Raw genomic sequence first — 24,168 nt, forward strand, 5'->3', positions numbered from 1 at the left:
CCCATCTTACCGTTAACTGCCACCACATCATAAGACCCATAACGAAAGATAAAAACTTTTAAATTTCGGAAGTTAGTTTTCATCAATCTTATTTCTAGTTAATTTAGCATGGTAAATGGAAATTGTTCAATCGAATTTTTTCAGAGTGAATAATTAAAATATAGTACAAATCTTAAATAAACTTGTTACGTATATTGATAACATTCATACAGTTAATCAAAAATAATACGACTAATTATTAAGAATAAATTTTGTGTCAGTGCTCCCATGTATACTCTCCTCTCGAGAACACATTCTACACAAAAATGCTCATATTATTGCACAGATCATATTTAGAAATACATTATTATTACATGCTCTATTAAAGGAAATCCTTTTGAGAAACAAAACTGATTTAACGTATTAGAAAATTTCATACTGCAGATAACGATAATCATACTCTTTATACCGATAATTGTATTTCCGTCTTTATAGACAGAAAATATATAAATATATGTGTGAATTCTAATGTATAATTTTTAATTTCCATTTTAGATGGAAATAGATTGCATGGAAAAATAACTGAATTCTTCATATGGCGCACTAAATCTATTATGGCAGAGGTTCCCATTTTTTAAAATATTGCGACCCACATTTTAGAAACCGACCCATTTCATTCTCGGCGAATTTAATTATTTAAAAACATGTTTTTTTTTTTTTTTCGGCACGTTTTTTTTTTTTTTTCAAGCAGATTTAATGAACTAAAAAGAAGTTTTGTAAAGGAATTTTTTTTTAAAAAAATATAATTTTATAAACCTATATTTTTAATATATAGTTTGAAGAAGGTTTTAAGACTCAAATACATTTAGAATCTTATCAATGTATTATCGACCCATCAAAAACTGACTCGCACCCATAGAATGAAAACCTCTATATTCAGTTAAGAGGACACCAGCCACACACGTATTTCTTAATTTAGCCCATGTTATCTTCATTCTAAAATGCGCTCTTTTTTTCTAATCCACTTCTCACTTCTTTATTTAATTAATTCTAACACGCATTTAATAAAACTGTTGATTCCGTGCTTCCCACATCAGAAACAAAGGGATAAAAATCCTTAGCATTCATACTCTTCAAAGACACCGAAGATTCCCTCACCCAAATCGACATGAGGCAAAGACATCCTCACCAAAATCTCTTAGTAAAATCACTGAAGGGAAAAATTTCGGTCACTTCGCTCTTATATCGCGATGTAGACTAGCGCATATCTGATCGCCTTTTCTCTGTACATAACATGGCTCCTGGTAAAATAAATCAAAGTTAACATTTCAAAAGTTTCCTTTTTACGACTACACATCTGCAAAATTATATATAAGATTCTTTTAGAGGCAATTTCTTTCATTGAAAAGCAAAAACATCATTATTTAAAGAAATGTCTAGATTAAATTATTTTTATTCCCTCTTCCCCTATCAGTTTTGTATCTCTCAGTATTTATAGCAAACATCAAACAAAATTTTTGACTTAATTTTTTCCATCAAAATATCACTTTATTTAATGAAACAATTTCAGTATTGGTCACACGGAAAAAAAAAATGTATTCAAGAAGGGAAGAAAACTGGAAAATAAAAATTACTGATTACAATAAAAAGGATAAAAAAGTAATTTTTATAAGGAAGCAATTATCATCCAACGAAAGATAGAATTTCGATCTGCAATTAAAAACACTGTGACAGATGAATCGAAGAAGTCAGATATAAGGAAAATAAAATCGGAACACTATAAAATAAATCTCAGTTAAAATAACTTGCGGATACTTGACACATTTCTGAAAGGAAAGTAATGAAAAGCACTAAAGTACAATAACAAGGAAATGAACTAATTTTAAACGAATTTCTTTGTTTTGATTATTACTTTTGAAAAGTATGTCTTTCATATTTTAAATGAAACTGGATTTTTGTATTTCTGAGTTTATAAGAGTTCAAATTCAGTACCTGTCACTGTTGAAAAATAATTTTACAATTAACTGGGTTTTATTTTTATAGTTTAAAATATAGCAAAAATAGACATTTGCTTTCAAAGATTATTCATCTTCCTAATCAATTTTCAGTAATAGTTTATAACATAAACTATTACTGCGTTATTTTATGTTACAGTTTATAACATAAAATAACGCATATTTCAGAGTTTCATAAAGACCCCACCTACCCGCCCACCCAATGAATCGATTTATAATTATTTTGTTTCCTTAAAGCTATTCTTTTAACATGAGAATTCAAAATTCATAATTTATGAATAGTGGATTTAACATTTAAAAAAAAACAGTTATTGTCTCACTTATTATACCCATAACGTGCGAAGCAAAACCACAAATAATTTCTACTAGCCACAAGGTGAAACAGCTTGTAATATGTTTTCATTAATTCTAGGGCTTGTTTGTTTGTGTATGTGTGTGCGTGCGTGAAAATCAGTTTACTTTATAAAATGAACATAATATAAGAAAATATATTTTAAGATTAATTGCATAATTTTAATAGACATTTATATTTTCAAGCATTTCTTGTATTAAAGAATTTCTTCTAATTTTAACTCGAATACATAAGATTATCATAACATTTCAGACGGTTTATTTTAACAGAGTAGTGACCAGATTCGACAATGCAAACGTAAGAAACCGAACCACTTCATGTAAAGTAGTTTATTTTTACTTCAAAGATTTTTGTCTTCTTTATATTACTTCAGTACATGTTTAAAAAATGATACAAAACATTATATATTTTTTTTACTATTAATTTTCGCCCATCTAAAACTTTTATTTTGTAAAAAAGTAATTTGATTTTCAAAGCCAAATGAGTTTTAAATAAAGAAAATAATAAAGCATTAATTACTAATTACTTCAAAGTTTTCTTCAACAAATTGAATCATTTTTATGAAAAAGATTCAGTGTAAGATAACATTTTTTTTAATTATTATTATTTGTACTGATAATTTAAATAAAAGTATGTGCAGTCGAAAGATCCAATGTCGTTCTTCGTAAACCTACTTGAAAATATGTTGCATGATTTAAGGAAATTTATATTCAGATTTTGAGAATAAATAGATGATGTTCTGTGATCAGAAAATGTGAGCATGAATATGAAATATATGGTAATAATTACCTTACATATATTGCAAGTAATTTAATATTTATGAATACATGACAATTTTAAGAAATGTAGCTGATATAATTATAATATTGTTCAGAAATAATCATAAATATTATTTCATTATGATGCATGGATTGCTGTCACCTGTCGCGATAAGTCATTTGTATATTAGAGCTATTCTGAGCAACAAACTTCGTACTTCTGTATAAATCTCGAATTAAATAGATCCCTCTTCATTAAAACTTATTACGAAAAATATAAGATATCAGAAATATTATAGATATGTGTCAGCTTTTCAATGATGAAAAATAAATATTATATTCAAAAATAAGCAGTAAAACAAGAATGAGAAATTATTTCATAAGTTAAAAAAAAAACATTCGTTAAAACAATGTTGAAGAGGTAAGTTTAATTACTTTTCAATTGCAATTAATATGCTATTAATTTTTTAAAAAATGAATGAAGGAAAAACAAAATTTCTGGGAATTCAAAAATGGTTGATTTTAAAAAAATAATGAATGTGTATTCTTTTCATCAAACTCATAAAAGTAATGAGCATATCATGGGAAACACTGAGAGAAAAACCGTATATTAAATTATCAAAGGAAAATGTTGATTATTTTATATGGTTTCAAGTTATGCATTTCAAAAGTAAAAATATAGGAGCTTCAAAGAGCACCCTCTCAATGAAACCATTATGGAACGATAGAAGTTTAGTTTAATGGTATTGAAAGATTTAACCTCGATACAAATAAAATGCTGATGCAATGAAATAAAAACACAGTTAGTGATTATTTTTTTTTTTTTTTACTGGTACAATAATAAATTGGATGTAAAAGCAATAAAAACAAATTCGTCTTTTTGTGAACTAATGAATTGCAGTCGCATAATTAATTCTTAAAAGCATGAATTTTTATTTTTAATACAAAAAGAAAATTGGAAATCAACTTCACAAATAATACCTCTCGTTACATTACAAAACTAGAAAATTCATGAAATAATTGTTTTTAGCATTTAAACATAAAGTAATATTGCATTTTCTATATGACCACTGTGTGGTACGATTACACAGTGTAAATTTACACCTCAATAAGTTTGAAAATATAGGCTAGTGACCAACGGAGTCTTTTCGTACATCCATAGACGGTAAAAGATGAGATACCTTCTAAGTTTAGTGAACTTAAGTAGAACCGATTTTGCATACTGATGTATTTTTACATCACAAAAAAGGCACATTCTTCTTGCATAAATTTATGAGTATATGCAAAAATATAAATATTATTCGTTACTCTTACCTTTTTTCTATCCGAAAATAATTTTTTCCGTATGTTTTTATTACTTTTTATTTAAATAATCGTAATTCGTAATATCCTTCAAAATGATACTGCATTCAGATCGCACATCAACAATGATAATTGTCACAGATAAAGAAATACATTGTCAAAGATTTTAGTTGCGTTTAGAAACAATAAAATAGATTTGGTAAAATTAAAAACAAAACAAAAACACTATGCAAAGATTGTTACATAAAGAGACGACATGAAGTTTTTAACAAAAGTGCAGATCGACATCGTTATGCAATTAAGGTTTAAACAAATTTCTACATCCAAAAAAATGTGCACCCCTTTATGAGTTTGTAAAAACGCGAGTTCATTGGTAAAATCATAACACCGAAATCAAGGGATTTTACTTTCAAGAGAAAATTGTTGGATATTCAAAAACTTAACAATCCATTGTAATTTTAACAAAATTAAATACAAATAAGTTCAAGCTATGAAGCATGTTATTTCCATTATATAAAATTTATTTCATATGGATATATCTATAAGAAAAAGAATGAAATAAGTTCCATACTTTCTTCTTCCCTTTTCTTCGCTTACCCATCCAGTGCTCAGACTATCCAAAACAAGACTAATACTTTCGATACGATCTGTTTTTTCATCTTATCGTCAAGAAATCGCTGTTTATATTTATCAAAAAAATAGTCAATACGTGAAAGGAGTAGACAAGATGAATAAGCATAAAAGTCAGCTCAATCCGAATAAAGTATCTACAGAGAAATTCCGATCTGATGACAGATAATAATCGTAATGATGAAGTTATACATAACACATCCGGGTACTTAAACAACTGATATAAATTGATAAGGGGAGAAGGCACTTTTCAACACAGCTTCCAGAAATATTAGTTTTCTGTTTTCTTACGACTCTTTCGGAACTTTCAACTGCTTAACAAGTTGCTGCAACGTGATAGGCGTGCGATAAAGAGTGGTGATTTTAGAAGGATTTTTATTGCGAATTATTAAGTAGTTTTTGAGCGAAAATGTAGCAAATTTATAACCGCAGAGAATATATTTGAAAACATTTTGTCAGCAATAAGAAAATGTTTGAAGAGAATTTCCTTAAAATATGTAGATTGATTGATTGATTTTTTATGGCATAAGGCCAATATTGTCTAAGCTGTGCCAAACTCGTGTTAACTTAAAATATGTTAAAATTATTCATAAAAAAACAGCAAGTAGATGCAAATTGAAAGTAGAAATGAAATATTACGCATGATGTCAAGTAAAACGAAAATACATTATGGTAAGTTCACCTATTATTTAATGTGTGAAACTGGTCAACAACTTTGTAAACTTTTTCCAGCTCACGCTAAAATTATAGCATTAAAAATAAGTGAGCAGCAGAAAAATATTTGAAGTAGAAAACCGAGAAATAAATCCTTCTTCATTGAGATACGTTAGAGTAAAATGTTGAAGAGATTTCCACCCTAATCTCCCTTAGATAAAAAAAAAAAAAACAAACACAGAAAGGGCAATAAAAAGTTTTGAATATTCTTTTTGTGGCTTATTTCCAAAAAGTTAATGATCGAATAATGTTCCCAAGCTTGTACTTTTCAAAGTTTAATGCAATTTAATTGTTTTTCATTAGAGTCCCTTTTGAAATAACAACCATCATACTGGCAAACTTCACATAAAATTGGACATCATACACGAAAATTAAATGCTGGAACCTATTCAGCAACTGTAAGATGTGTATTTATAGAATTTTAATTTTGATGCCAAAATATGTCACCGTAGTTGAAATCTTAATGATTTCACGCAATTTGGACAAGGGTGAAAGGAAGAAATCCGCGCCTTAGCTGAGACATATAATGTTCCGTATTCATAGTAATGCAAAAGAAATTGAAACATACATATATGTTAATTTTATTAGCGTTTTAAAATAAACGTTTTCTTTTTCTTCTTCATTAAATTTAACATTAATTTCAAAAATGGCACAAAAGTGACCAGAATACTTTAGCAGTGGCACAGCATTGAGGGAGGGGATTATTGATGCCCAGATGCCACTTTTATGGGGCGTTTTCGGGACAAGACATTAGATCACTTATAATACATCTTACCATGAAACAGCATAAAAAGCAACACCATAGCACCGTAGCCATCTATATTTATTAAACCACTGACACTGACTGGAGGTGAAAAAATTATATTAAGCCCCAGGCATTTGCTACCCTCGCTAGGTCACTGCAATTTAACAAGAATGCATTAAACTCACTGATTAGTTTGAAAGAGAATAATTTATAGATTATTATTATTTTGTCCCTAGCTCAGTAAATGGATTGTATTCATTTTAAAAAAGTTTATTGTAAAACTAAAAAAAGACATGAAATTATGATTTGACTGACACTAATTAAATTATTAAAGCATTATAAAATTGCAATATTAGATCCCACCCTCGCTTAATAGGAGGTAAATGTGAACCATAAGAGAATTTCGTCTCCTGCTTAATAGAGAGAGGAGAATCTATCTCTTAATCCAACTCGCATGAGAACCCAATCTGAACTGAAGGGTTTTCTTCTTCGCCACCCCAAGTGAGCATGAAAAATGTCCTACTATTTAATAATATTTTAATTTTCTTAAAATAAATTCCTTGCATAACTTAAAAATAAATATATGAATATGCGTAATTAAGATTAAGGCGTTATTGACTAAATGGCTTTAACAGCGCTGATAAAAGGCTTAATAGTACGGCTTAAATAGTGCAGAAAAGAAAAGTTAAAAAAATATTAAAAAATAAATAAATTGTCTTTTGCAAATCAGAAATTGCTATTTTAGTACTGCCTCGACAACAATAAGCTCGTTTAACAGTGTATTAAGAGACATTAAAATGGGATAAGCTAATGTCTTAAATTTATTGAGGCTTTTATACGTGAAGCAGAAGCCAAGAGGAATTGAGGCACCCAGAATGGAAATGGCGCTGATATGAAGTCCTAATAAATATACTTTAAGATATGGATTTCCATAAACAAGGCCACCACTTTTGCCAAGCTCTGCTTCAAACAGAATTTATGACGATGAGTAAAAAGGCACCACAATGAAAGTTAAGAGCAAAATTCACTTAAAAATGGCATCCCATGATCGCCTTTAAATTAACAATGGTAATTCCCTTTGCGTGTTCTTTTCCTTTGGCCTTACAGCAACAAAACCATAAATCTAAGCGTGGCGTTGGAAAGGTATGGTATTGTGTTATTGAGACATGCTGAGGAATTCTAGCATGAAAATAATTCGTTAACATCCTTCGAAGCATCCTGAAGTTTTGGACACGGGAAGTCATAAAAAAAGTTATATTTGAATTTTCGCAATTTTGGCACTGATGAGTAAGAATGAAAATTCAATATTTTATTTAACAAAATGCGTAGTATTTTAAAATATTAAAGAAAATGTAAAATTAAAATGTTTATATATGTATAGATCTTACCATTTAAATCAGAACTCAGGTGGATTTTTTTTTTTTTCATATTCATCGAATTTCCATTCAAGTAAAATAGTAGCGTTCAACAGCAAAATGATTTGAAAAATTTAACAATAAATAATTAAGGAAAGTTAGAAAATTCTAACACAAATGAGAAAAAGTTATAAAGAAATAGTTTTAAAGCAATTTAAAAAGTCTCAAATGAAAATAAATAATAAAATTACAATTTTGTCATCCTGCAGTTATTTTCGTTATTTTTTCGATGGAATTATAGAAGATTTGTTGTTTTTCATAAAATTTAGATAGCATTTTTTTTTGTTTAAAAGGTAACATACTTGAAATACCTTTTACATTCTAGACATAACTACAAATGATAGGTGGGAATTAGTCAAAAATTATGAAAATTCATTTTAAATCTTTTTTCTAATCATTTTCATCTTTAGAATATATCATTAGAAAATCACGAAGCTTTTGAATTATTTTCATCTCAAATCTTTTTGCTGAGCATGCTGCCTTTTAATAGACTATGCTATATTAATCGCGTAACTATTAAACGAAGGGAGCGGCTTAACAATAAATTCATAGATTTGATTTTAGCTTGCAAAAGCACTTTATTCTTATAAGCAATGAATTCGTGCACATATTAGGCGAATGAATTAATTAGGCGAATGAAATTATATTTTTTACCGAGACTCGTACAGAAAGAAGACCTTTCTTTGTCTTAAATAGACCAATATTCTACGAAACTATTTATAGAAGTAGTATATGACATTTTTTAGAGCTCTAAAAAAACTATTAAAATTATCGTTCATAACAAACGCAATGAAAGGAAATACTACGCACAGAGAAATGAAATAATCAAACAGCTGTGCAATTAATCCATACACTGGATACCTCTCTCAAAACAAAATGATGATGATTGATGATGGTTTTATTTGTAATTAAAGAAGTTTCGTATCCATCAACTTTTTCGAGAAAAAATACTGATGTGAGTAAAAGAAAGTGGCTTGAAATGCCGTAAACTTTGAAAAGATTGCGTCCTAGTTCATTTTGATATAAATAATTATTGAATTAAATAAGACGGCGCATTGTGATGTGCAGTATATTTAGTAAATCAATTATATATGAAAAAATGCAGAATAATCAGATGAAAACAAACTGAATAAAAATAGTAATATATACATGTCAACAACATCCATCGTTGCTTAGTTCATTTAGTTGAATGAATAACACTTTCTTTACGAAAAGAAAATTTTGAAGTATGTTAGTACGTTAAGTATGAGTTTTATTCTAAATCTTGCAATATAAAAATTCAGTAAATAAAAACGTACACCAAACAATTCAAATTTCAGAGATATTTTCTAGAATGAAACCATAGAGACTTCTGAAATTTTCGATGAGAAATTCACAGCGTGAGAGATAATGTGTAAGAGCGATCTGGGCAAACTGGCACGATTTTTATAAGTATTTACTCACTTCGGATTTCCCAAATAAACATAATAATAATAATTAAAATAAAACCTCTCTATTGTCTTCCTTCGGTAAAAAAGGTATGGCCGGTGTTAGTGAATGCCATGCAAAGTAGTTATTAAGTACAGATCCAGGTATAACACTACCATTTTCATTGAATCTATTTCGGGAATACGTATTTTGGATACTTTTTGCACACAGATTCACACCGAAATTTGACACGAAACTACAGTTGTAGTCACAAGACAATATAACGAATTTCATTGATTGAAGTCATTGCGTTTAATTATTACATTTACATGCATGAGAAAGTACTGACCGACAGATGATCAAACGCTTGATAGGCACGGTTCAAAACTTGATACGAATCTCTATTTCAGATACTAAGACAGCGTATCAAATTTTATTTACATAATTCTTTGTGTTTTACAATTATTGAGTCCATTTGTACAAAAAAACGGACTTCCTCTGAACAGATTTTACTCAACATTTGATAGAAACCTACAAATTTGATGAAAGGGTTGTATATGAAATCCCATTTTTTTTAGTTATCTTTGTTACGGTAAACTGACTGACTAATAGACAGTTATAAAGCCAAAAATATATTTTTCCGATTTAGGAAGGTCCAAAACGAAGATTTTTACCAAAACCTCAAATTTGAAATTTTTGACGATTATAATATCATGTCCATACTTTGTTTACGATGAAGTAGAAATGAAATATTACATATCGAAGCAACCATAGATTATGTTCATATTGCTATCGAACAATTCAATATTTATTACAAAATAAATAATATCAAAGTACAGATATTATAAAAATAATATACAAATCTAGGCTTGTTACAAAGTGTATATTATTGAAAAGCTTTGAAGTTTTTAGCAAGTGCCAAAAGTTTGTATTAGTCGGCAAGAAATGAAAGTGCATCTCTGAATTTTAAACATATTTGAAGAAATCAAAATACTGAATTAAAATAAATTTTAAACAAAATAGTTGTTCGTCTTAATAAAACATTTATTTTGCTAATTTGATTTATTTTTTTATCTCCAATATTACGAAAAATCACAGTGAAAAAATTTTTTTAACATCCCACCATTTACAAACTCATCCGAGATTTTTATATTTCTAGCAACATATTCCAAGCCAGTTAAAATCCAAACAAAATTACTCTAATTATCTTGTTCACAAGACAACAAGAGCAAGCGTTATAAACATATTACATATTTACAGCTTATAATTTTCGGAACAGTAACAAAACTTAAGATATAATTTACATTTTATTTTTAAATAAATTTAGTAATATTATGATTTTGATTGGCAAAACTCAATAGCAAAAATTTTATTTCCTTAAATAGAAGAATCAATACAGTCTTGCAAAGCCTATTTTTAAGTCTATCGATTTTGACTAGAATTATGTAGAACTACAAGTGTAGACAGATTCAAAGCTCTCAATCTTGCTTTGGATTGTTGGACATGAAATGTACACATTGTGCGATAATATCCAAATGTTTGCATATTCAGATCCAAAATAAAAAGAAAACACCCTCGTATTGTGGACACATATACCATACCGATCCCACTTTATTTTTTTAAAACAACTATGTTAAACGGCTTCCTTTAATAACATTGAAATATCGAAAATAATGCAATGGTGATAATCAAATGAATTTATAAAGATATATTTTAATGTAGGCAACAAATAATGGCTTGAATGAGAGACGCGCAAAAGTTAGAAATATAAAGTTTATGTTCATTTTTCGAAAAACAAATGTTTACGCTTATATGTTAACGGTGAAATTCTTTTGTATACAATTTTCTCATATATCTCATACTCTTCCGCACATTACATTAATTAATCAAAATATATTTTTTTTACATGAAAATTTGTTTTTATTTATTTTGATTATGACGGATAGAATTTTAGCTAACAAATTATTTATAAACAAAAAAAAAAAAAAAAAAAAAAAAAAATCTCTTTTTTTTTTTTTTTTTTTTTTTTAAATTCCTACTATTAGCTCACTTTCTCTCTCTCTCTCTATATATATATATAGATATATATATCTTGTTCAAATTTTCAATCGTTCATAAAATAGTTTTTATTCATCCTCTCAAGTTCAAATAGTACATTTTTTTTTTTAAACTTGTAGTGGATAGCACTTGATGTTAATACAGTTTTTTTTCAAATATTAATTAATTAATTAAATTTATCCAGTAATTTCTATTTGGTCACCAAAGTCGCCAAGTTTGTCACCAATTTTGTAATTATTTAATAAAAACTAACTAAAATAATAATAATAAAAAATTGTTGACCTAAGTAGGAATTGACTTAAAAAATTTTGTTTTATATATTACTTGTATCTCAACTTAATTGCATTGGGAAATTAAAAATGGTCACGTGTCTGAATAAATGAAAACTTTTCATAAAGTTTTCAATTATTTTATATACCCATAAAATATATCAGATGTCAAAGAGTTTACCTATGAAGCCGTTAGAAAATATAAACATTTGAAAATAAGAGGAAAAATATTTATTGAAAAACTGAGCAGAAAGTCTTGTTCGCTAAGTTGAAAGAATCGTCTGCAGAATTTTTGCTTTTGACAGAGTTTTAAAAAGGCCACAAAAAATAGATGGAATCAAGCATATTTGCATAGCACTTGTTCCAGTGTTGCTCAGAGAATATCTGGCAACCAACGAAGTTTACAATTTCTTTCGACGATAGACAGATGGTAGAAAAACAAACATCTATCTTATTCTTACCATCTGAAAATAGCTGTAGTAAAAAGAGAATTTAATACTTTTTAAAATTAACAATATGCACTGTTTTAAGTTTGGTTACATTTTGTACAAAATTGTATTTGAAATGTATAGTTATCTTCTTTTAGTGATAAAAGAATCATGTAAAAAGTCATTAAAAAATCTCCCAAGATTATGCTTTCGGAAATTTACAAAATAATGAAACGAAATTCATGTTTTGTGCAATTACACTTTTTTTAACCGGCTAATTTTTTTTCCACCCACATTAATACTTATCAAATTAAAGCACAGATTTGAAAACATACGCAATTATATTTGTAAATAGATTTTTGATTAAATAAAAAAAAATATTTAAAAAAAATCGTTTTATATAATCAACTATACAATAAGGAGCTCACAAAAATAACACGAAGAAAAATAATTTTATATTACCTAAATTTCGCTTCTTAATAACAAAATACATAGAAACTAAAAATTAAATGTTTTATGAAAGAACGTCTGTCTGTTGAATGTGACCAATTTAATCCAAAAATATTCAGCCATGATTTTAAGAATACTTATTTTGGATTGGATTTTTATAACTATAAAATGAGCAACGTTATGTTTCCAATGGAAGAAATGTTGCTTGTAGGGAAGGCATTTGCTTTATCGCGTAAATGAAATTTTGTAATGGGATAATTGCTTAGTTAAATCTGTGTTTTAAGTAACCAAATGATACAAGTGAAAGCAAATCAAAGATTAAAGAGGGAAAAGAAAAGAAGAAAGAAATTCAGATTGTTGCCTTCAGGTTGGAATTATCTATATTTTGAGTAGCGGATGAACTCCATATGTTAGAAGTCTGGAGGAAAGAAAAACTCAAATTCATAATCAATAAAATATTCTGTTTACCTTAATGCAAAAAAACAGAAATAGCCCCATTTAGAATATGAAACTCGTCTGCTGCTTATTTTTAGAATTGCAAAGAAAAAAAAGCGTCATTTTGTGCAGTAAAAAGGAAGCTTGCCTATTTAAAGTTTTACAATAAGAATACATTACTCTATGATTGAGAAATGAATGCTTTCTTCAGAATTTCTGACTGTTCATAACAAATAAAATCATATTTTTAATCTTAAAAGAAAATTTCATTTTATAATGATAAAAACAGATTGATGTCCAACAAAAACATTGGGAAAATTTGTGGTTCTGAATTTCTAAATAAATTATTTGTAAAGATGTCTTATAATAATGAGACAAAAACTGACACTATAAAATTTTACAGACATCACCGATTCCATGTTTAATAACCCCTTTTTTAATACTTTTATGATACAAGCAAATAATTGATGAAAACAAACTATAAAATAACGATTGTTAATTTAGATTTTTTTAAACCGTGTTTTTCGTTAAGATAGAATCGCATCTCATCTAATCCATACAATTAGGTTCATAGAAATATATTCGGATATATAGAAGCAGTGGTTAAAAAGAGCCCACGATTACACACACACATGCACACTCACACGTTTAAATACAATAATTTGTATTACATACATAATGTATTAAAGAATGTAATATAAGTCAACTTTCAAGATATACAATGGTACATATTATATTGCTGTACACCGATATAAAAATATAAGTTACAACGTAATTGTGAGAGAAAAAAATTGTGCGAAAAAAATTTATTTATTCTAATACGGTAATACAATATCATAAAACTTACTTGAGTAACTATGATTAATAACAATTACTACTATCCTTCGATAACAAATGATAAAAGATTTAACTAAATAAAAATTAATGTATTTTTTAAAATACACTTACCCTATAATTGCGGACATAAAATAAAACAGGTAATAAATCATCCATAACTCCATCCAGAAAATTACTTCGTTTTTAACAAACATTGGCGGCCATAAACAGATGAGGGGAATTTTGACAACACGAATTCTGTTACTTCTGATCTTTTACAACTATTTAATAATTCCACCCAGAACGTTGAATAAACAATCAATATCACTGATGAAGTAATTTTTTTATAACGCCCAGCAAAAATATAAAAGCGCCGGAAACAGTTTTATAGGATAATATATATAGCACACACATCAGAAATTGCCACTATCGTTACATTAAACATAAACACAAATAAGATGTCAATACGATGATGCTTTCAAGGCAAATATTTCTTTTGGAACACACAAGACAACATTATAAAGTAAAAATCAGAATTTACTATGACAAGACCACTTCAACTTTGTCTTGGTGTCAAGAGAAAATTTCATTAAGTGCAGGATGGTTCATGGTTACAGTAATAATTAAGAGGATCACTATTTTAGCAAGATCAATTGCTTTTGGCGTCATAACGTTGGATGGAGACAAGTTTCAACCGTAGAGAAGACACTTGATTCAGAATTAACGGTAACACCTCTTGCAACTTGACGTAAACATAACATTGATTGAACAATGCTGAATTGTTCTATCTGCAACTATTTTCAAGGATAACACACTCAAGAGTTGTCACTGATAACATTTGCTGCAAGAGACACAGTGTCGCAGACGTTTTGTAGTCTGTCCGGTGCATCATGCACTCTGGATGAGTCAACGAAGGTGAGGGAAGATGCGACGGGAGAGAATATTCTTACACAAGTTACAAGGATAAGATCCCCGTTGACAGAAAAAACACCCACGCAAAATCGGAGTCTTCACACCATCTGCTGGAAAAGCATATTTTTTCCCACTCATTGAGAATTATTGCCTTCCTTCAAGAGCCGGTCGTGCGACGAGATAACAGCTTAAGAAAAGAAAACGCGTGCCAAGAGTTAAGTGCTAACGGATTTCCCATACGCTAGACAATTGCACAGGTATGGAAACTGTTTAAGATGGGCAACTTCGAACAGATAATTAAAAAATGCCAATATTCCATTTCATATCTTTAAAAACAATTTAGAATTCCAAAGTTTTAAACTCAAAATGATACTAATCATTTCGCAAATAAAGAACAGAGCTATGAATAAAGTGCACGAGTTTCAAAGAATCCTAAACTAAACACGAACTTCTGCTAACATTCAATTTCATTGGTCCTTGTTTTCTTTTTTTTAATGTTTACGTGGTTTATTTTTTTTCTTCACCACGAATTCAAAGCAAATAAATTTAGGTACTTTAATATAAATAAATTAATACTATAATACTTTCTGTCAAATGACATCGAAGATACCTGCCCAAGTTTTATACGATAATGATCTCTCGCTGACGGCGTCAACCTGTCATCAAGAACAGTGCCAAATAGTTCGACGTCCACGGTTGCGAATTTTTACTAACGAAGTTTACCTCAGCAAAAAAATTATAATGACTTCTTTTTTATCTCAGTGGAACTTAGGGTACAAGCAAAAAGGTAAAGAGTTAGCCATAGATAAAAAGGAGTTTCAGCTCGTTTCATGACGTTGCAATTAAATAACCAAGCAACGACATTGCAATTAAATAACAAACGTTTTCTTTCATAGTAAAATGATATATTTTTTGTTTTAAACTGTAAATATATTTAAAATGAACAAACTTTGTCAAATGACTTGTGTGAGTATACAGCTACTGGTGCTGGTTCATAAATGAAACTTTATATAATATAGTGGAGAAGTCAACTAGGCTTAATTTCGCAGCTCATTCCACCATAACATTTCTATTTTCTTACAAAATAGAATTGATTAAATAAGTTTTTTAAAAAGTGTGTTAATAAAAGTTTGAGTAAGGGAAATAGGAAATTAATTCACACATTTACTGCTTATTTCTCGCTGCGGTGTGTACCTTTTCAAGGAAAAGCAAATAAATTGCATAGGGAAAAAAGGATAGTTTTTAGAAGCATCAATTAAAAAAATATTTATATCAGGAAAAGCACATAAGCAACAGCACAGTTGATATGTGCATTATCTATTATTACAGATTTATGGGCAATCAGCTAATTCAACAGGGATATCAGTTATTCAAGTTCATGATTCCGCGTAATTTTCTGACATTAAAGCCATATTATTTTAATCGTCTTTGTTCTGTTTATCGTGTACAAGAACCTTTATGATGGCCCCGTAACATTATAGCGTTATAAAAATATCCAGTTCATCTATCTTCTAAATTTTGTAATATTGAAACTGCATTTAAAAAAAATTTGTCTCGTAATCTACACAGATATTAAACAAAATCCTCTCTTTTTTTTTTTTTTTTTTTTTTTTAAGCTTTCAACAATGGATGAAAATCGCGCGATTAAGTATTTAATAAAAAAAATCAGACATTTTTAAAAAATTGCCGAAATTCCGTAAAAATTCTCATGACTATTAAATTGGTATCATTAAAAAGACAATTTTTTAAAATTTTGAAACAATGCAAAATTTATTTTTATTATGTAAAATTTATTTTTGTAATATTTACAGAAGTTATTGCGGAAAAACACTAATTCAGCTTAATTTTTTATTAATTAAAATTTAAAAAAAAACTTTTCCGCCCTCTTCAAGATATTTTGATAGCTATATATCAAATGCTCTCTCTCATGCACGCACGCGTGCGCGCGTACATAGACATTTATCTTTATAATTAGTATAGACCAGTCGCTTTGCAACCACCTGGTTTGCAGAAAATAACAATTGTATTACATTTGAATTAAACCTGTTATGCATACTTAATATTCATGATTTCCTTAGAAAAGTATTTTTAAGCAAACTGTGATAGACAATAATGCTGCCTGTTTTTAAAGCTTTAGATCTGTTCTATTTATAGTATATATGGACCTTCCTAATGGAGTCGAATCCCGTGTCTATTAAAAAATCAAACTTTTGGGTAATCTATTTCAAACTGTATGATACTTTCGGCAGTAATATAAAATTCACTTTCTACTTTCTCATTTAAACTGCTAAGATAATTAATAGAGTCTTTCATCTTCCGAAAATGGAAGAAAAAAAAAATCAACTAAATATTAGATGAAACAATAAATTATTATTATAGATAAATTAAAAAAAAATATTAAAATTCAGGGAAATATTTTACAGTTAAATCAGTATAATTAAAAAGATCTTCTAATTTTAAAACGGTGTAAAAAAAATTTTTTTTTTTTCTTTCTACAATACATTTTTGTAAATTACCGCAGAACACCAACATTTTGCTTAGTTTTTAATCAATGTAAATGTTTTAAAGTTGCTGAAAAATATACATTTCAATGTTCCAAAGTATATCTGTGCCAAGGTTGGTACTTTAGATTAAATGGTCAGGTCTATATTGTGACAGGACACGGGGAGACACGCAAATTTCTTTCTTTAGAGATAGATTTAAATCTATATTATTGTCAAATTTTTAATTTCCGGTCAACTGTTAATTTACATGGCATCAAATTTACACCCCACGATACACGTTAAATATAATGAGTCAGTGTAACCTTACCATTTTCATCGGAAAAACAGAACATGATGTTTATTGATGAGAAAAGTGCAACTACATAGGCATTTACATTTATCGTGCGACTTTACAGATGATGGACTTCTAACAAGGCAAGTGCTCAAGGCCGTCAGATTGAGAGGGGCTACAAGTAAGTCGATTAAAAAAATTAGGTTATCAATTGCCAAATAAATAAATTTGTAAAAAATAGAATTTATATGAAAAAATAAATTATAAAGATAGTATAAAATCGAATCAATACGGAATGAATAACATGTATAATTGGGCAGGTACCTATATGTTTCATTGTGTTCACTTTATTAATTGAATATGTATAAACATCATACCTTTGCTTCAATAATACTGTATGCAAACGTAGATGCCGGAAAGCCTTAAAAGATAAAATGTGTTTTCACAAAGTTTAATAAAGCAAAAATAAATAAATGAATAAAATAAAGATAAAAAGATTAATCAAAAATAAATTATTAATATGTTTAAAAAATGTGACAAGAGGAAATTAAATTGACCATCATATAAAAAGAGGGACCTCATATTGTGCACTGTCTGGAGCTCCGAAACTCCTGAATACCCACTAGACTCCACCAAAAAAGAACGAAGTACATTTTTTACCAGTATTTTATACCAAATTTGGAAGGCTTAAATTATTGCAGCGTAATATCAACTTTTATATTTTTTCTTTTGAAGCTTACTGCTCAACGCATTTTCTCCTTTAAACCAATGGCAGAGTTATCTCGATTATCTTGTATGCTTAAAACAATCTAGCACCTTTGGATTTTCTTCTAATTTATTTTGCATCCCTTGAGTGTAGAACGGGAAGGGGGAGGGAGGAAAACGGCAAACCCCAGCATGACAAGGATGTTCGCAAACGTGAATGCTCTCCTCCCTTTATTCTCACGCATAGTATGCAGTGTGTTTTGTACCGATACAATGAAGAAAAGTAAATTGTACTTTGGACAATCTCCTTTCCATCGAATAAATTCAAATTTGATTTAGACCTATAATCAGTCAAAACAAATTTTATTTATCTAAGCCATTGCACTTTTGAGTGATCAATTCACAATCACGGGAATATACAGAACAAGTGATAATTCCTTTGACAGATTTAGACCAAAATTTAAAACATATCTACAGTTTTAATGATAAATCTGTATATAAAATTTTATCCATATAGCTTTGAACGTCTTTATTCTATAGTGTTCACATGCATATGGACAAACAGATAGATATGTGCCTACGGATTTCTATCTAAGTTTGATAGAAATTAGTGTTAAAGACTATATAAAAAATTTCATTATTTTAGCTTAAAGCGTTTTTGAGTTATCTTATTCGAATGCTTACGCACAGAAAAACTCCTCTTTGATGGATTTCGCCCAAAAAATTCTATAAATTTAGTATTAAGATTTCATATTGAATATTATCCCTATAGTTTAATGTGTTTTGAGTTAACATATTCATAGATGATAGGCACATTTTGTACTCATACAAGTCTGAAAGGTAAAAAATCGTCAAAATCTAGAGGTCGAATTGTTTTAACGATTTCATCGCTTTTCCTTTGTATTTACAATATATATGAAAAACTGAAAACCACCAATTAATACTTTACCAAGTCATATAAATTGAAGATCGTTACCTTTACACAGAAATACTTTCAACTTAATCTTAAGTTGAATGAGCCGATAAATGAACTTGGTGACAAAAACTGATAACAGTTTACGACCCAACTCAAGAAAATTCTGCGAACAATGCAATTCGAAGTGGCAATATATTTCTCAAACAGAAATATATTGATTTCTTCTTGGACATTTTCAATTACATTTATGAAGCTTATAAAAGGAACAAGTTTACTGTAAAAAATCTTTATGAATTAACCTTCAGCAGATCACCGAAAGAGATGGGAGTATTTAGTTGATGACTGATTTCGTAATTGTTTTCATTTTCTTTTTCCGCTGCAATTCTTTTTATTTGCACCTGTATAGTTAGTTACGTTTGTTGTGTTTATATAGCATGGCAACTTTGAAAATCAATGAATGTTTGCAAAGCCTATAATTTTATGTTCTACATCTCGTATGCTCAATAAATTCCATCAATGTTGTATAACGCAATTAAAAAATATATATAGTAAACTTTATTCAAAAATCCAACAAAAAATGATGCAGCTTTCGTAGTTAAGATTAAAACTTGAATTATTAAATTATTACTAAAATGGAAAATCTGGATTTTTAGCTGCAAATGCTGTCATTCCCTAATGCCAGAGTCAGAGTTAATAAATATCAAAACATTTCAGTGAACGAAGAAAAATTTGATGAAAGCGCTTATGAAAAACAGTTTTTTTGGATCAGAATTTTAAGAGACAAAATTTCTTGGTGATTGAAAGTGAGCTTGTTCCAAAGGAGAGAATAAATTGAAAATTGTTAAATTTACACAAAAACAGGATGCGTGTGCAGGAAAACACGAGAGATACAGTTACAGGTAATAAATTCATGTTAAGTTGTTTAAATGGATAGAGAAAATGTTACAATATTTTTCACGGAATCACCGGAATATTTAACTGTGGTGTTTTGCCACATATATTCTATAATTTTACTTCTACAAAAAAAAAAAAAAAAAAAAAAAAATGCCACAGGTGAACAATAATTAATAATGCGTGATTTTTTTAAAAAAAACGTTTGGATTTGGTTAATACAAAAGTCAAAGAAAACTGACTAATATATTTGATGCCCTTTTTCCTACTGATTAAACCAAAATTTGACAGAGAACAATTGTAAGCAAAAAATAAAACACCAAATTTCATATATTTCAGTCATCGCGTTTTTACGTTATTACATTAATATGCTTATGAAAGTAACATCGACAGACCGTCACCCTTTGTCAAATGTGGTTCAAAATTCAATGTAGTTCTATACTTCAGATGAAAAATCTGACTAACTTATTTCATTTATCTAGCTGGATTTCTTCCGTAGTTAACTTACATGCAAAAAGCAAGATATTTTTTTTTTTTTTTTCTGAATAAATACAGTCGAATTCGTTTTGCATGAATTTCACTCTTTAATGATAACGGTTTGTTCCTTCAAAGAAATACTACGGAAGGGAAACGCAAACTAACCGAATTCATATTCAGGAGATCAGTCTTCTCTTCAAATGTTACTCATGAGCTAAACAGTAGTTTGGGATTAATATCGAGTTTCATTTCAGCGTGTGAGGGGGAGGGGGGGGGGGAGTTCTATTGAAAAAAAAAGGAAGCTTAAATTTTTATATGCATGCTCGATGCTTTTTTTATAACAATGATATGGTGACCAGCTGCATCAATTCATGACCATGCGACGTACATCGTTACACGTGGGAATTCGTTAAGCATCGCACGGGGGGGGGGGGGGGAGAAGAGAAAACGAGAGCGATGTTATAACACAAGGTGAAACAACATGTAATAAAATATTGAAATGGCAAGTGCAGTTATATGTGTCACATGACTATAACGCCACGCAAATGAAATTCATTTGCATATTATTACTTATAATTTCGCTAATTATTGTGGTACTTAACACGCTAATGACTACTCACGAGTTAAATTATTTTCAAACCCAAAGGCTATTGAATTATCACGAGTTAACTCGCGTTTCCCACTTTCTATTAAATTAGCCGGTGACATATGATAACTTCTGGTGAAATTGCCGGTCAGTAAAGTATTAAATGATGCTTAAACCAACGTCAAAAACTTGGCATATTTCAAATTTAATCAGCGCTAATAGTTAACAATTTTATTTATAAGAAGAAACTGATAAAACTTTTCCCCTGACTTTTTTGCATACGAACATTACTAAGACGGTCAACCCATTGACGGATCATGGTTCAAAATTTGATATGGATCAGCAGTTTAGACGCAAAAATTATGTACTAAATTTTATATATTTTACTCTTTACATTTTCAGTTATCTTGTTCACTTTATCTCAGACAGACTTCAGATGACTAGATTTCGATAAAAAAAACCCGATAAATTTGATATTAAAATCACATACAAATTTCTACCAAGTAGTTTAAAACACGCTTAAACAACTATATTCACGGGCAGAAAGAGACATAATTGCAAAAATGTTCCTTTCGGATTCGGTCTAAGACGTAGTGATCACTCAAAATCTCGGCGTCAAATTTTTAAGCAATTACAATACTTTCTCTTTACATATTTCGAATACGAGAAACAAACAAACAAACAAAAATCGATACATTTTTCTAGTTAGATAATGCGTATGTATACATTAGCTACAAAAATTATAGTTCCCAACATCCATATCGTCCGGGAAATATGATCCCACCGCTGCGAATAGAAAATCCTGGTTCTTTGATTGACGAATAATAGACTCCTGCATGATCAACATGTCATCAGTGATAAATCTGTCAATCAAGAAACAACACCGTTATTATACTCTCAGTTCTCTAAATCAGAATTCGTTTAATTATTCGACGTTTTATCTCAATATTTGAATGCTCATCGGAGAGATCATATGTATTAGTTAAAGCAATATTATCATATCTACAGTAGAAATAAAAGGCAATAACGAAATGTTTTTCATGCTGTAAAATTGCATACAATCATTTTATACACAGCTGATCGATATTCAAAACAAAATATCTATCATATAAATAAAATTATCAAAATTAAACAATTACGGTTATTTATTACGATGAAAATACCATGCCCTTTTAAAATGCAATTAATTTTTACGACATATCCATTCAAAAAGAAAAATAAACGTTCCAAGATGATGTTTACATACCGGAAAAACTTCATACAGTTCATTCAATGTTCAAATAATGAAAATAAAAAATGATTTCTAAGGACTTTATTTTTTTTTTTTTCTAATTTGACAACAAAAAAAAATATCCATTAAAATTAAATAATGATGTTAATAGTGTCGATTCAGATTTATGCGCAACTTGCTAAATGTACTGCGTGATTTGAATTCAGAAATTTAAACCTGAAAAAGGAAAGCGGCGGGAAAAGGTTGTTACCTTATTAAATTAGATAATGTGCAGTTAAGTATTAGATGCGTACTTATGTTTATCACATAGCAGACATCAGGTGAATTTATTCCAGGTTTGAGGTTTTATGGCGCAAAAACCAATTTTGGTTATGCTGAAGTGAATTTATTCCAATCTCTAATAATTTTTAAATAAAATTATCATCTTAATTTAGGGTACCGTTTATGGATCATATAATAGCAATATTGAGATAATGCCAACTAATTTTTTCTGAATTATATTCCATCACACAAATGAGCATCCGATTCTAAATCCTACTAGCAAAATAATGGGCGCAAAATGTTCCAGTTAGTGTATTAATTAAATGCGCAGAATGGAGAAATCGGTCCAGTTGTTGAAGCTGGGGCTGTGTCTAAGTTTTATTTAGGAAAATTTCTCAAAAATTAAGGCGAAGGGTGGCAGACGATAAGATATTAAACGAACTAAAAATTGTCAAAATTGGATCAGTAGTTAAAACAGGATAACTTTCTCGTGATTTTTCCCTATACAGAATGTATGGTAAAATATTATTTTAAAGATTTCTCTCGAAAATGGGGAATGGGACAACAAACAATGACTTATATAGGGGCAATGAAATAAAAATTGGCGAAATCGGATCATTGCTTGTGTTTGGGACGGATTCTTTGGTTTTCCAAATTATTTTAAATATATACATACTTTAATACTATTTTTTTCATCAATCAAATCTTTGGTAACGTATTTCTTTTTTTTATTCTTTAAATCACAGCTATGGGGAAAAAGAGATTTTTGTAAATACATGGTGCATGATACTTTCAGATGCTGATGGAAGGAATCACTAATATAATATTTGTAATATAATAAAGTACTGTTTACATGTTTCTCATTTATACGTCGTTTCATCACAGCTCCGATCAATTTGTTATCATTGTAGTTAACTTCATTATTTACATAACACAAAGGATGCAAAGCTTCGGTTGTAAGTCGTATTCGGTGCTGAAGATCTCATAAGGCCAAGATATCGATATCATAACACTGGAATCAATCACAGTTATTAAATTAATAAAAAATAAACTAATCTAGTGCAAATTCAAGCGGCGATGAAGAAAAAGGCGAAAATCAATTCCAATCTTTTTTTTTTAAGTCGCAATGTATTCTAGTGGAAAACTTCAAACTTAAAAAACTAGTAAAAAAGCGTGTAATGTATTTAATTTTACTCAAGTTGTATTTAATACTTTCAGACTGTTAGCAAGTCAGATGGCAATTATATACATAAAAATTATAATTAATAAGTAAATTTGCATTTGTAGCATTAAATTTGTACTAATTATTGTTTACCAAAATTTCGATTATATGCCATTCCCCGTTAGTTTCCTTGAAAGACGTGCAAACAGAGCATTATTGCATAGAAAATAACCCAAATTTGCCTATAACCCAAAGTATTTCACAGAATAATATCAAATTTTTCCAACTGTACTTTAAATAAATTATGTTAACGCAGCTCATTTGCACGGAAAAAAAAAAAAAATGTTTTATTACACACACACACACATTAAAAAAAAAAAAAAAGTTACGGAACCGATTAGCGAAGAAGACGAGAGCAGGGAAGGGTAAGAAATTTTCGAAGTGCACTGATCAGCAAGTTAAATGCAGTGATGTCTGCG

The 24,168-nt window shown here is 29.0% G+C and overlaps 1 protein-coding gene across 3 annotated transcripts in view; it reads right to left on the minus strand.

Moving 5' to 3' along the window:
- The window catches only part of LOC129968775 (leucine-rich repeat flightless-interacting protein 2-like), an 87,342-nt gene that overhangs the window by 56,194 nt on the left and 6,980 nt on the right, over nt 1-24,168 (minus strand). Inside the window, exon 1 of one of the 3 annotated variants that reach the window (XM_056083016.1) lies at nt 13,906-14,325. The exons of 1 other annotated variant lie outside the window; for it this stretch is intronic. In XM_056083016.1, the coding sequence (XP_055938991.1) occupies nt 13,906-13,950 (45 nt within the window). In that variant the 5' untranslated portion in view covers nt 13,951-14,325. Of the gene's footprint in view, nt 1-4,977; nt 5,090-13,905; nt 14,326-24,168 lie in introns of those variants that run through there. One more of the 3 variants, XM_056083017.1, reaches the window with a different exon arrangement.

Source organism: Argiope bruennichi, chromosome 5 (genome assembly GCF_947563725.1).
Source record: "Argiope bruennichi chromosome 5, qqArgBrue1.1, whole genome shotgun sequence".
In the NCBI taxonomy this organism is placed as follows: domain Eukaryota; kingdom Metazoa; phylum Arthropoda; class Arachnida; order Araneae; family Araneidae; genus Argiope; species Argiope bruennichi.